Source organism: Sebastes fasciatus, chromosome 14 (genome assembly GCF_043250625.1).
Source record: "Sebastes fasciatus isolate fSebFas1 chromosome 14, fSebFas1.pri, whole genome shotgun sequence".
NCBI classification, from domain to species: Eukaryota; Metazoa; Chordata; class Actinopteri; order Perciformes; family Sebastidae; genus Sebastes; species Sebastes fasciatus.
The window spans coordinates 10,931,243-10,944,986 of record NC_133808.1 but is presented as its reverse complement, the minus strand read 5'-3'; the positions used below and the strand labels follow the sequence as shown (position 1 = coordinate 10,944,986).

Below are 13,744 nucleotides of genomic sequence, written 5' to 3'. Positions count from 1 at the left end.
TGATGGTACAGTGTTTGGTGCTGCAAATATGCAGGTTTACTGTTTACATCTAGCATGAATGCCAGTCTGTTTCCTTCTACTGGAAACTTGTCATTGTCTTGCCAAACATGTTGAGTGTTACTGAGCCCACCGCCGTGCACTCAGACTGGCTGGGTTAAGGTTGGGGTTCTCTATAATTCCTCTAGACAGCTGGACTCAATTACTCCCACAAGAGAGAGCTTTGTGAGGGATGGGTTTAAGGTAGGGTTTTCAACCCTCTACTTCACGAGCACTTGTATGCAGACACTCCCAAAACATTTATTTCATCTGAGCCACTGTGGACCCAAAAGGCTTCTGCCACAAGCTGCTTAAATATGAAGACACTGCCAGGCCTAAAAAGGTGAAAAACACTGATTCAGTAACAGGTTATTACGCAAACCAAGCTCTGCCCTCTTCTGACCTCCCGTCACTCAATCAAAGACCTAATTATCATACCAGCACAAAGAGGTTTTGTCTTAAATGACTTTGACTGAACGCAGCCTCAAGCATGGCTGACATCATATTTAGGGTGCACTCGAATGCGACCGTTGGCCTTTCAAGCAGCTCCACGTTCCCTGAACTTATTAGTGTGGATGGATATGAGGAGCGACAAGTCACTGAGGCAAACACATCTCTCTCATTGGCAGCTTCAGACCTGTCACCAGTCAGCTCAACGGCTGCTGCTGCTGTACCTCGCACCGCACATACTTTCTACAACAGACATTTGTACAACAGTAATAATAGGAGACGAAACTATGTAAGAAGAAAACTAGGATGAGCTATTGAGGCTATGTGTTAAGATATCTTTTAACCCTTAGAGGCCCACATAGACCCATTTTTGTATTTTTTAGGGGGGGTAGAGGTGGTCTTTATGGGGAGATAGCAGGTCAACAGTAGATAACACATAGAAGTGGTGTACATCATCTGAAAGCTGGTAACTTGAAGATTAATTTGAGATGCAGATAAGCAGTATGTGTCAAGGTGTTCTAGTCATAAATCTGTAACAAACACGAATGAATGAAGTAATCAAATAATTAATTAAAATACATTGGGAAAGTGTATAAGGGCTTAGGACATTATAATGGAAGTGTATGTCTCAAAAATTGTTGCAGAAATTTTGGGGTTGATGCCATTTGTTACACAGATTTGGTGGTAAATTTAACCATTTTTTATCAAAAATAATCAAAAATCCCTCCACGACACCACATTAAGACACCAAGACCTCGATGTACACCATAGAAAAAGCCATGCTGTGATTTTGTATCAAAAACCTTTAACATTTGGAGATTTCAAGAATTGCACTTTTTGGTGATTGGATGGCGAGCTCTTCTGTTCTGGAAACCACTCAGAAACCCCCTTATCGTCTAGCTAGGAAATCTATCCATCCCCTGAATGCTCTCTAGTCTCTAGCTTGTGGTTGTAAAGTTTCATGAGGCTGTGATTATCCTAGAGGTCATCACAGGTCATTTCATACAATGAGGTCAAATTTAAAAAAAAGGTCTCGCTATGTGAAATGGCTACTAACAACTAACATCATCACACATGAATACAATTGGGCTCATTGGATTCACAAGAGTCTCAGCTTTCCAGTCCCAATTTATGTAACTCCAAAACTGCTTAGGGACCCCAGTAGGCAGAAATATTCAAACACACCATTTTAATACTGCAGGCAAAAAACTGTATGCGATTAGCATTAAGTGGGCATGTTTGAAAAGGGGAGACTCGTGGGTACCCATAGAACCAATTTTCATTCACATATCTTGAGGTCAGAGGTCAATTTGAAAATTGCCATGCCATTTTTTCGTCGCAAACATTTTGCCCAACTTTGTAGCGTTATTTAGTTTCATATGATATCAGTATCTTCACTCCAGCTTTAAGACTGAGCGTGCTACAGCCTCTAATAGAGATACATATAAGCCTGGGTCTCAGAACAAATTGTACATGCAATGTCCTATGTCTCACATTTAATCAGAATAAAAAGAGACTTACCAGTCCAGCAATAGGTGTGGGCAGCCTGTTAACCCTCTTGATGGCACCAGGCTTGATCTTGTTGATCAGACTGCGAGGGAAAGAAAGAGTGAAGAGGGTAAGTGAAAGCACTTGGTCATTGGCTAGGCTGGTCTAACTAACAAGGAATGAAGTAAGGAAAAAGTGCAAAGTCTCGGTGTTGTGTGTTTACGACTTAGTTTAATGGTGGCCACCTGGCTTCAGTTTAGTAAATGGCCAGTGCTGCTCCGTGATGTAAACACACTGGGTCCCCGGCTGCTAAAAACATACCCTCTTCTACTGGAACAACCCCAAACAAACCTGGAATCACCACACATCAGCTCAGAAAAACAGTAATGGATTTTGATAAATGATGATGCATTTTTGGTGATATTCAAAGGGTTTTGAAAGGGATTCTTTAGTCCAAGATGTATATAAAAGAATAAATTAAAAAATGCTATTCAGATCTTCTACTTAAGTAAAATAAGTTTCCAATTTACTATGATGTATAAGACAAGAAACTGGAACAGTCAAAAGTTTGCAAGTTTTGCTAGAAAAGTGGCTCAAACGATTAATCGATTATCGAAATAGTTGCGGATTGATCAACTAAACGTTGCAGCTCTAACTGAAAGCAAGTAATAGCAAGTAATAGTGCTCATGCAGAATGGCTCCTTCTATGGAGGACAAAAACTGCCAAAGTAAAAATAAATAAATAAAAACATGACTCAATAAATATGCCAAAAACCAAAACATATTAAAAATAAATGTAGGCATTAATTAATTGATAAAATGTGTCACAAATTGATATTTCTGTTTTAATTTGCATTTATCTTTTTATTACCCTTTGTATTACCCTATCTAACTACTCTTCTATATAATTTTCCCTTTTATTTATTTATTTACTTGTTTTTATTAACTTTTACATTAGCATTTTCTTATCTATATATTTTTAATTTATTTTTACTTCAAATGATTTATTCATTATCAAAATGTATGTATTTATGTATTTATTTATTTATGCATGATTTTCCCTTTGCAATTCCCCCCCTATTTATTTCCATAAACTTATTTATTTCTGTGTTCTTTTTTCTTCATACAATTCTTTATACATTTCTTTAATACATACCTTTCAGTGTATATATAACTGGATTGTTAGTTCAGATGCACTAACAGGAAAACAGTATTCAGTGACGTAATTGGCTACTGTTGGGTAGTTTAACCTGTGCAACAAGTTTCATATGTTTGTCATATGTTTTGTATGTAAAATCTTAATCTGCAAACAAAAAAAGTGCAAATATGTGTTCTTGTTTTAACATTTCTAACACTTGTTAAAGTAGATGTTTTTGCAGTGCATCTTCTGCTCTGTCAGCAGACAGACTGAGGCGGATGGGATGGGGTGTATACGACTTTGCATAGGTTGACAATAAATGCAGAGAAAGAATGCAAAAGGAATGTGATGTTAAGTTAGTCATTTAGCAGCGAAACAATAGAAAGCAGTAATATTTCATCAGATAACACACATTGTAAGCTAAGTAGGATGTAATCATGTGTGCGACCCACACTGAACATTCCTCTCCAAATAGTTGATAACTACAACACAATGAGTTTTCTAGGTGAGAGCGATTTTTATCTCAGTCTTCCTCTTCCTCACGCTGAGAGAACATGGACAGCTCCCTGAATGAAAGTGTCTCTGTTGTTCTCTGAAGAGTGAGCAAACAGTGGAGTCAGGTTCAAATCAGCAGAATGAGGGGCTTCTTCTTCTTCTTTGAAACGATGCCAATAGAGGTTAGGAAGATTCTGCATGGGCTGCTGCTGGTAATTACAGCTTCCTGCTGATTCGTGCAAATCGCATCGCTGTGTCCATCCACCAATTCTGCCCACGTACACATGTATAAAAGGGACATGATGCTAACCCTCTCACACATACACAAACACATCCCTGATGAGAAAAGCCACAACTCTTAGAAGAGCAGTTCAATGCAAAAGCCAATTCTGTGTAGATAAATGTGTTCCTCCAACTCATCAAAACTCTTGATGCATTAATGAGAAAGCAGGGTGCCCTGGCTCTCCGATGTGGTTTCCGTTGGAGGCTTTCCATTCAATACACGGCTTCTCACAGCTCTCATTATAAGTAAAGGATGGCACTCGGCCCATCCACAGATCTGTAACATCTGTCAAACACACAAACATAACTCCTCTTGAAATAGATCACACTTCATATTCTCAAACACGACCACAGAGGGCAGATCTGACACTGGAAACATCAAATAACTACAACCTCTATTGTTACTGTCTGGAAACACTGGCTGACTTTATGTGGCTGACAAACAAACAACGACTCGGCAGGGGGTCTGCCTGGGAAATATCAGTAACACTTACGTTGGAGCGCAGACCTGGAGGAGAGCGGAGGGCTTCCATATGAATGAATGGCTTTAAGAGAGGTGCCTGGGAAAAGCAGAGTACTTACTCACACAACAGAACTCCATTCTCCAGCGCTGATCGGAAGTCGTCGCTCCCAAATTTTTTCTTGGTTACTGCCTGGAAAAAAAGGATACAAAAACAGTGAGCGAGAAGGGTTGGGTGAGGAGAGGAGGCGGGGGTTAGTGTGTTGTGTGGTGGGGTGGGGAGGTTGGTAGAAGAAAGGTAGGATGTTGAGAACAGTAGCAGAGGAAGTCAGAGGTATTTCCTCCTACAGTGTCTCTGGGACAGAGTTGAGCACAGTTCTTCAGGTATTCCTCGGGGGGCTCCGTTCATTTCGCTTTAATGCTAAAAGCCGCTGGTAAACCGGAGAACTGTGCTAAAACTGTGCTGGAGCCAGGCTGCCCAAGCCGCAAGGCTATGGGAGCATCTGGAGCGCTGGAGGGAACACAGCGCTGTGTTACAGCCTCATGCCTTTCCCATGATCTCAAACCACCATTGCGGGAACACCAAGAGTCATTATGCAGGCACTGCGTGCATGACGTCCAGCCTCAAAAACACATGCACATATACATAGACACACTGAAACATACTTGATTTTAAACATTACACTTGTCTGTAATTGTTTTTTTTACATCTACAACTTGTAGCCTTCCATATATGCAATCTGCATTTCCTCTCAAAGGCAATACTTTTTTATGTTTTTATGTGAAACTGCAACTTTGTTAACGAATATCAAATTCATGCTGATGGCCGCTCCCTAACAGAGCTTCCTGTTCTGTTTTGTTGGAATGTTTCCACCATCAACGTCTTGACCAATCAGCACCTGAGCTGCTAAATCCAACACAAATCATTACATAAGAAAACAATAAGAGGGTATACTGCTATTAATTCTGTACAATCTTCTATATTTATTATTTTAGAAAATGATTTCAAAATCTCGATGTGCATAAAAATACTTAATTATAGACATTTATAGATGGATGCATAAATGTTTTGCATTCTAGTAAGTGCAGTACAGTAAATGTTCGAAAAAGCTTTGTAACTGTCTAGAAAACATTTTGAAACATCCTGGATCTGGATGCATACACTAATCACTTGTTACATGGCCCGCGGCAGAACTTTCCAACATATTTCACTGAGACCAGTTTTTGAGATATCCTGCTAAATGATCCCAGTCAAACAAACAAACTGGGATTACTGAGTGCATGCTATGAGATATGAAAACACTTCTGTGTATAGCTTCACTGACCTTACATACTGCAATGTGTTTGATTTGAAGTCTGCATGGAAATTAATTAGTTTACAATACCAATAAGGCAGATGAGCACACACAGGCTATTACACTGTAAATATACGGTATTATAAGACAGCTGTAATTAACCAAAGTGCAGACACACAAACACACACACTCATGCACAAGGCAAAACAAGTCGAACCGGTCTCACAAACCAAATCGGATGTGCCTTTTTACTTTAAAGGGAAAGGGACAAAAGCTGGGACAATCAGTGGCACAGCTGAGTACAGGCGATCATTTTGTGGAGGGCAAATAAACCAGAGCAATTTGATAGACTGACTGGAGGACACTACTATTATTAGTTTTACACAAAGTTGTGTTACACCTCAGACCACACCCTGGGCCACCTGAGACGGCCTCAAATACCCATCATTCCAAGAGAATTAGACCGTGTTGTAATAGGTGAATAAGGATTAAAAGTTTTGACACATCGTCTGCAGTCTGTTTTAGCACAATGCCATCAAGCTATTATTGGGAAATCCTTGTTTTGTTAGCAAACCAAAAGGAGATCTCCGCCTGCTCCTCCTTCACTGACAAAAATACAATCATAACCAGACGCTGGAAAACACTAAACAGGAACACAGACAGACGAGCAAAGCTGCAAACACGCAGTATTCACACACAGAAAATTCACTTCACAGTGCGGCGTATAATCTGTCAGGCGCTGCACTTGGCATATGAAATCCTGACCCCTGCTGTTGCATGTATGCGGGGCCAGCAGCTGTATGCAAACAAACAATGCAGGTGGAAAACAGTACAATCATTTAGATTCCAGTGGTGCTTACGCAAGGTGTCTGATAAGAACATGTGTAAGAAAAAACACCACGGTAACAAAGCAACAGAATGAATGTGATAATTAAGATATTATCTCAGGAAGGTGGGGCCCGCCCTAGCACTGAAGCTTGCACTAAGCTGGCTGTAACAGAATAGTTTTCTCCTCTCTATCGTCATCATTATAGAGGTATTAACTCCCCTCAGATCCAGCCTGCTGTGCCCTCTCTCTCTCTCCTGTTTAACCTGCCATGTGGGATAACAACTCTAATCTGGAACAACATACTGCTACTCTGATTTAACAGGAGGGAGATTTAAAGGCAGGAGCAGAGATTTCCAAAACAGCTTGCCTTCCTGCAAACCCACCCACTCTCGCTCCCCTCAAGAATGTGCTGCTGAACGTGTCGAAGTCTCGTTTCTACATTTAAAGATAGAAATGTGGTCCTCAGAATTCATCACGGGCTCTTAAAATGTTCCGATACGTAATTAATTTGTATTATTACTGCGGTGAACCAAGAATGGTGTCTTGGTAGAGCACAGATAATCAGAGGAGTTGAGGAGCCTCTGGGTCCGTGACCACAACTATTGTTTATTCATGCAGGGCACTGAGGCAAATCAGTATTCAAGGTTTGTGTGGATGCAGCCCCCTCCACTAATTGTTCCTAAAAATTCTTCTGCAGAGGACAGGGGCATGGGTCAACAGAGGGCAACTGGGATATGATCCAGATATTTCAGGGTCCTGACTCAAGAGAAATATACTACTAGACCTGTAACTGCAAGCGAATGGCTTCTTGTGGGAGGTCCTGCTTCACGTGAATGCATGTGTCCCAGTTTCTAATTGCTCCCTATCAAAACAGTCAAAACCCCCAAAATGATGCTACAGTGAGGTGACTAATGATCGGTATCGGATATCAGGCCGATACTGACTCAAACAGCTGGATCGGGTATCGGTGACAATTGGGCCGATCTATATAATTCAATTCTATGCTTATACTATATACATTATATACTGGAATTTTAATACTGTTTAAAAGCACTGTATGTCATAGGTTGTAATCTAATCTAAAAAATGAGACCCTCCGCGACTTTCTGGGTATCCTCTACCAGCCTAGACTGATTTTAATGTGAAGAATGCAGGCTGTTTTTTCTGGGAAAATCCGGATGTGACGTCATGCGTGCTCGCGAGTGCCTTTACTCTCTTCAGCTCCTACCTCTTCAGGGCAAAGAGTGTGCAACGATAGCTAACAGTCGGTTAGAAATGGAGTCCGCTAACGCCAACAAATGACCAGCCCCCACCACAACTCAGACTCCAACACAAACTCCACGGAAGCACAGAAAAACCAAAGTTATATCTAGTGAAGCCCCTCTTGCAAAACAGGAATGTGACCGACGTCGGGGGGAAAACTAGGATCAAAATCGGCCGGGCCTTTGATTCATGGAGGGACCCTTGTTTGGTTTTGGGTATCAAAACGGACCCCGAGCTGGCAAAATTCCTACTGGACAGGAAAGACAACATTACTGCCAAGCATTTGAAATATAGAGTGATATTGTGGTTTTAGCTGTATAATGATGCTAACGTTAATCAACACGATGCCTGTCGCCTCACTGTTTTGACCCATGCTCGCTCGCGTCTACGTAGTGCGAGCACAAGCGCGAGCAAAAGGATGCTGACTGTCGCTGACTTAACAGCGACAGGTGTCACTGTTAATAAGCAATTTCTGATTCCAACATATAGCCCCTTTAACTTTTGACAATTTGTTGCTGCATTAAAAACGTTTACACTTGAATTCCTGTCAATGCTGAAGATTTTTTACCAAATTGCTAGTGTACGATTTATTATTTTAATAAATAATAAGTACGTTTCTGTAAATTTATATCTATATATTTATTTGTTACATTTTGTTTTACAAAGTTAAAAAGAAATATTTAAGTCAGGCCTGATGTTGCCTTACACACAAAAGAATGATCCAGTCACTTCCACACAGTGAGGCATACAGCTTATTAATTAACCACTGGTATCAGATCGGTCGATACCCAAAGCTATCGGTATCGGGCTGAACAAGTCGGATTGGTGCATCCCTAATTAAAATAGGTATTTCTCTCTACATGACATCTTATGGACAAAAACAATGAATCAATTCTAAGAAAATAATCAGCATACTGATTGATAATGAAAACAATTGTCATTTGCATCCCTGAATCAAAACATGTACAATATCAATTGCCACTGTGTCACATTGTTTCCCCAACAACGTACACCAAAACCACACGGAGGCTTGGAGTTGGTTCAGTGTTACACGATAGCAACAACAACAACAGGATAAATAACAGAACTTCAAGAACATCCACAGGCTCGTGTTACGTTTGATTGGCTGCTTTGCTCCAGAGTATGTGAGGAAACACAATACGGCCCTTTTCAAACAAACACAGGGGAGTAAAATCAAAACAAGAGTTGAAATCTTATACAGATTATGACCTGGGTTATTACATGACCTTAAACCTGATCAGTGGCTATAGTGAAGCCCTATTGAAAAACCTGTTTAAAGAAGTATTCTAAGTATTTTAGGTAACACCTTCCTGGTTGGCTCTTGGAGAAAATTAATTTTCCATCACAGCCGAAACTAAACAAGAAAAACTGGCATGATGTGCGTGACACTGTTGCAGCACGCTTGTGAGTTATTAATATAACAACCTACATTTGCTAAAACACCAGCGAAGAAACCATAAAAAGCACTGAAACACACACATACAGTGTAATAAATAAGCACTAACTGCAAACTTATTATTCATAACAGACTGTGTTTGTGTTTACAGGCGGCCATATGCATGATCTTCTGACCTGTAAGTTGCATAAACTTGCTCTTGATTGTCACAACGGTCACACTTACAGCCTTTTCTATTCAATTAACAAGGACCTCTATTATTCTACTTGGCCCTGCGGTTGTAGGACGCGGCGCCCTGTGCTGACAGCTGGCCAGCTCTGAGGGGGCTATGTTCACAGCCATGGCAGCTAATGCAGGAATGTGTCCATGTGACAGGCTCCAGACCATTTAGTCTAGTTTTTAACAATACCACCAACCTCGCCATGCACACATGCCTCTGTTTAAAGTGAAGCCAGGCGGCTTGTTAATCATTCAGTGGCAGAATATGACAGCCACAAAACTTTGTCTTTGAGCAGGAATGTGTTTGCCCCGTGACAGAACCTGCTCTCTGATTGCTATTGTAATTCCCCGATGCCAAAACCTCTCACACCTACACTATGAATATACTCGTCCCATGGCCTGCACCTCTACCTATTTAACTTGTTCAGCTTCCTGCTCACTCTCCCTAATCTTCCTGCTCCTGCCTGAGATCAGCCCCCCCCCCCCACAGTCCACGAGGTAAGCCACTACAATGGGCCAGTGTGCAAGTGTGGGAGACACTGATGTCACATCAGAAGAATTCAGATTCACCCCTCATGAAATTAGAACAATATTTGTTTAGTTAGAGCCGTGCAGCAGCTCCGCGCCACCCTGCTGGGAAGAGAATTTGCGAGATGAGGGAACATAATTTTACCCGCTTGTTAAAAGAAAAGAAAGAATGAGAGTCTGGCCGGAGCTTGGATGGAAACTTTAAATAAATTTGACTTATTGGAAATAAAAAGGGACTGTTTTTTTAAGTGCTGGTGGATAGTTTTTTTAGTTTTGCATTTTGATTACTGCAATAGGAAAGGGGGTACATTATGACCATAAAAATAGCTCCAGAAAAGGAATTGCTTGTTGAAACCATGTATTCTATGTATGACACATTTTTCACAAATTGTTATAAACATTGCATGAGCCATAATGTGTGACTGCTTTTTTAGTTTGTATTCATTACTAACACATGAAATAATCATTTCAATATCTTGTGTATAGCTTACATTTGATAGCAAGTGTCACGAGGATGATGGAAACCCCAAACCCAGTCATTCGTAGAAGTTTTTCATAATTGCATGAAACTGTAGTCTCAAAGAGACTCTGGAAAACACAAAAAAAAACTGATGAGCAGGTCTAGGCAAGATCTGACAAAGGAAGAAGCGAGGAAACAATAATGATGACTGGGGTCAAATCCATGTAGGCTACCTGTACTAATGCTTGGAGTAAAAGCCACATGATTTCTAGTGGCTGAAATAATAGACTTGATTCTATTTCACCAGCTACCTGAGACGTGAGGTCAAGGGTGACACATGCCACCATGCATCTGTTGGTCCTGGTTACTATTACGGCTGGGCGATTCGGACAAAATCTTCTCCCTGTCTATCACAAGCAGTTACCAATTAGATTTCACCTTGTTTATGATTTCCAACGCTTGAGTCCTGTCAGTAAAGAAAGTTGTTGCGATAGTTTTCACGATACAATTACATTGAAAGACAATAAATTATCATTTTGAATTATCGCCCAGACCTAGTTAATATTATCTGAAACTTTGGGGTGAGCAGCTGAAGCTAAACCCAAGCAAGATACTTCTAAATCACGGATGTATTGGAAAGTAAACCTCAGCTTTACACCTTTATAGGCTCATAGTAGCCAAATCATCCATGAGGGTAACATCTTTAAACTGAAAAACCCGCACAAAAACACCACTTTCCTGAACTGCCATAAGCAGTTGTCTATTAGATTTCACCTCGTCTATGTTTCCCAATGCTTAAGCCCTGCCAGTAATTGTAAAGAAAGTTGTTGATAGTTTTCAATAGTTTACAATTACATTAAAAGAAAATAAATTATCATTTTGAGTTATCGCCTAGCCCTAGTTAATATTATCTGAAACTTTGGGGTAAGAAGCTGAGCTAAAACCAAGCAACATACTACTAAATCAGGGATATATTGGAAAATAAACTTCAGCTCATAGTGGCCAAATCATCCATGAGAGTAACATCTTTAAACACAAAATACACCACTTTCCTGAACTGCCATAAGCAGTTGCCAATTAGATTTCACCTTGTCTATGTTTCCCAATGCTTAAGCCCTGCCAGTAACTGTAAAGGAAGTTGTTGAGATAGTTTTTAATGTTTTTTTTTTGTTTTTTTTAAACTCACCTCAATCCATCTCTGCGCCTCCAGGTAGGCTTCATCACAGCTGACTGCGGACTGCTCGCGCCACTCCATCACGACACCGTGTTATCTCGAGGAGGAGGCTGCACCAAGTCGGTTCCTTCAAGTCCAGTGAGTGACATCAAATGTTGGCCAGTCCAATCAAGCAGATACTTTTAAACTCGTCAAGCGCGTTACAGGTGAACATCGCAATCACACTACTCATTCATGAAAAATGCCTCCTATTGTTCGTTTCCACCAGCTCATCACTGGATGAATGCAAAAGGTGTAACAGCTGCTCACCTGTTCTTTCTTTCATCCGACACACCCGGGTTTGTTGTTTCTTTTGGGTATTTTGTCACACTGCGCTCCGTTTTGCTCCACCTATGCAGACGAGTCTTCAAAGTCCGACCACCTCGTATGGTAGAAGAGGCACTAACACAGGCTGGAGCAGGAGGGTTTCCAAAAGCAGGGTCCGAGGACCACCCACGGGTCCTTTGAGAGGCTTCCAGGTGAACGTTATAGCTTGTTATTTCTCTCTCTGGAGGATTATTTTGAGCTCATGTTTTCACTGCTACAGTGGTGTAACTCTACACCGAATCACAACCAGCTACAAAACAGTCTCACATTACAGTCAAACTGGACTTAATGTGACGTCTGTGGTACCAAAATGTTTAGCCAAATGTTTAAAAAGTTGAGTAAACTCTTCTACTTGTAGGAGTTTACTCAACGCTCCTAAAACAAACAAACTGTCCTGCAGCGACACGCAGCGGCGGTGAGGCTGAACTGCAAGCGCCTGAAATACAACCTGCAAAATTCCACATTCAAATCACAAATCAAAACTCACCTTTTTAAAACAGCTTTTAATTTGTAATTAATATTGTGTGTTTTATATCTTTTTTATGATTTCCTTGTTTTATGATCTTTTGATCTACGTAAAGTTTCTTTTAGAAAAGCGCTATATAAATAAAATGTATTATTATTATTAAAATTTAACTTCATCAATTTGGCGATTTAATCGTAAAAGCAGCAGTGAAAAGCAATTTTGAGGTACTTGTACTTGAATGTACTTTGTCTACTCCGCTACGGAGGACCACAAGAGTCACGTAAATATTAATGAAACATTTAATTGATTAATAATTAATTGTACACTAAAAAATAGCCATTAATACCTTTGTTTGCAAATTGATTTATCCATCTATGAATAAATTTACTAAATTACAAAGTAAATTAATTACTTGACATTTTAAAGGGCAATAAAAAGAAGAATTGCAAAAAGAATTTAAAAAAATCCATCAATAAATAGTTCAAATTGAAAAGGTATTTACAAAAACACCATATAACAGTCAATAAGTACATAATTAAAAAATATATATATCAATGAATTCATAAATAAATAATGGAATTTAAAATTCTGCTTGAAAATGCAAATTTAAAAAGTGAAATAAATAACTGGATTCACATGTTGAATTAAGAATACAGGTTTTAATCAGGCATTTAAAAGGGCAACTTCTTTTCCCATATGCATTAGCATTTCCCTGCGGCTTAAATTATGTTATATGACTGTTTTATGGTGTTTTTGTGAATCTCTTTTTAATTGGAACTATTTATTGATGGATTATAAATATTATTGGAGTTTCAAGTGTCTAATATGATTTGTGTCCTCCTGAGACTGTTTTTTGACAGACACGTCAAGACAAACTTTAGATACAGTTTGCTTAATTTTCAGATATAAAGGCACAAGTTAGTCAAATGACTCAGCAAATAATGAGGCTTCCTCTACTGTTTTAAACGACAGGTTCACATTTTTTCAAATCTGTCTTAAAACAATAATCAGGGGCCAATATGAACATTGAGACCGGATGTGCTTGCTCTAGCTAATCATCCCTCCTGTTCATACTGGCCCCGAAGAGATCCGCTCCAAAATCAATTTCAATGTAAATGACAGGAGACAAAAAAGTGTGTTTAAAAAAAAATTCCAAAGTTTATCTGAAGCTAACATGAGACTTCAGTAGTCTGTGTTCGACAAATAAAGTGGTTATAATCCAAAGTTACAGCCAGCACATCCTGTCTCAATGTTCATATGGGCACCTTACTATTGTTTTAAGAGACTTCAAAAATATGAACCTATCTTTTAAGTTTTGAGAAAAGGGAAAAAACATGCTCCTTAAAGAAAGGTGTTTTGAATATTTTTTTTCCCATTT

At 39.6% G+C, this 13,744-nt stretch overlaps 1 protein-coding gene across 17 annotated transcripts in view; it reads right to left on the bottom strand.

The window, feature by feature from the left end:
• Window positions 1–12,167, bottom strand: part of lmo7a (LIM domain 7a) — a 58,284-nt gene extending 46,117 nt beyond the window's left edge. For 2 of the 17 annotated variants that reach the window (XM_074658716.1, XM_074658717.1), the window contains exons 1-3: window positions 11,547–12,167; window positions 4,472–4,542; window positions 2,008–2,077 (exon numbers count right to left, since the gene is read on the bottom strand). In XM_074658716.1, the coding sequence (XP_074514817.1) occupies window positions 2,008–2,077; window positions 4,472–4,542; window positions 11,547–11,615 (210 nt within the window). In that variant the 5' untranslated portion in view covers window positions 11,616–12,167. Of the gene's footprint in view, window positions 1–2,007; window positions 2,078–4,471; window positions 4,543–4,697; window positions 4,825–11,546 lie in introns of those variants that run through there. The other 15 variants (XM_074658705.1, XM_074658703.1, XM_074658704.1 and 12 more) reach the window with 11 other exon arrangements.
• Window positions 12,168–13,744: the final 1,577 nt, after the last annotated feature.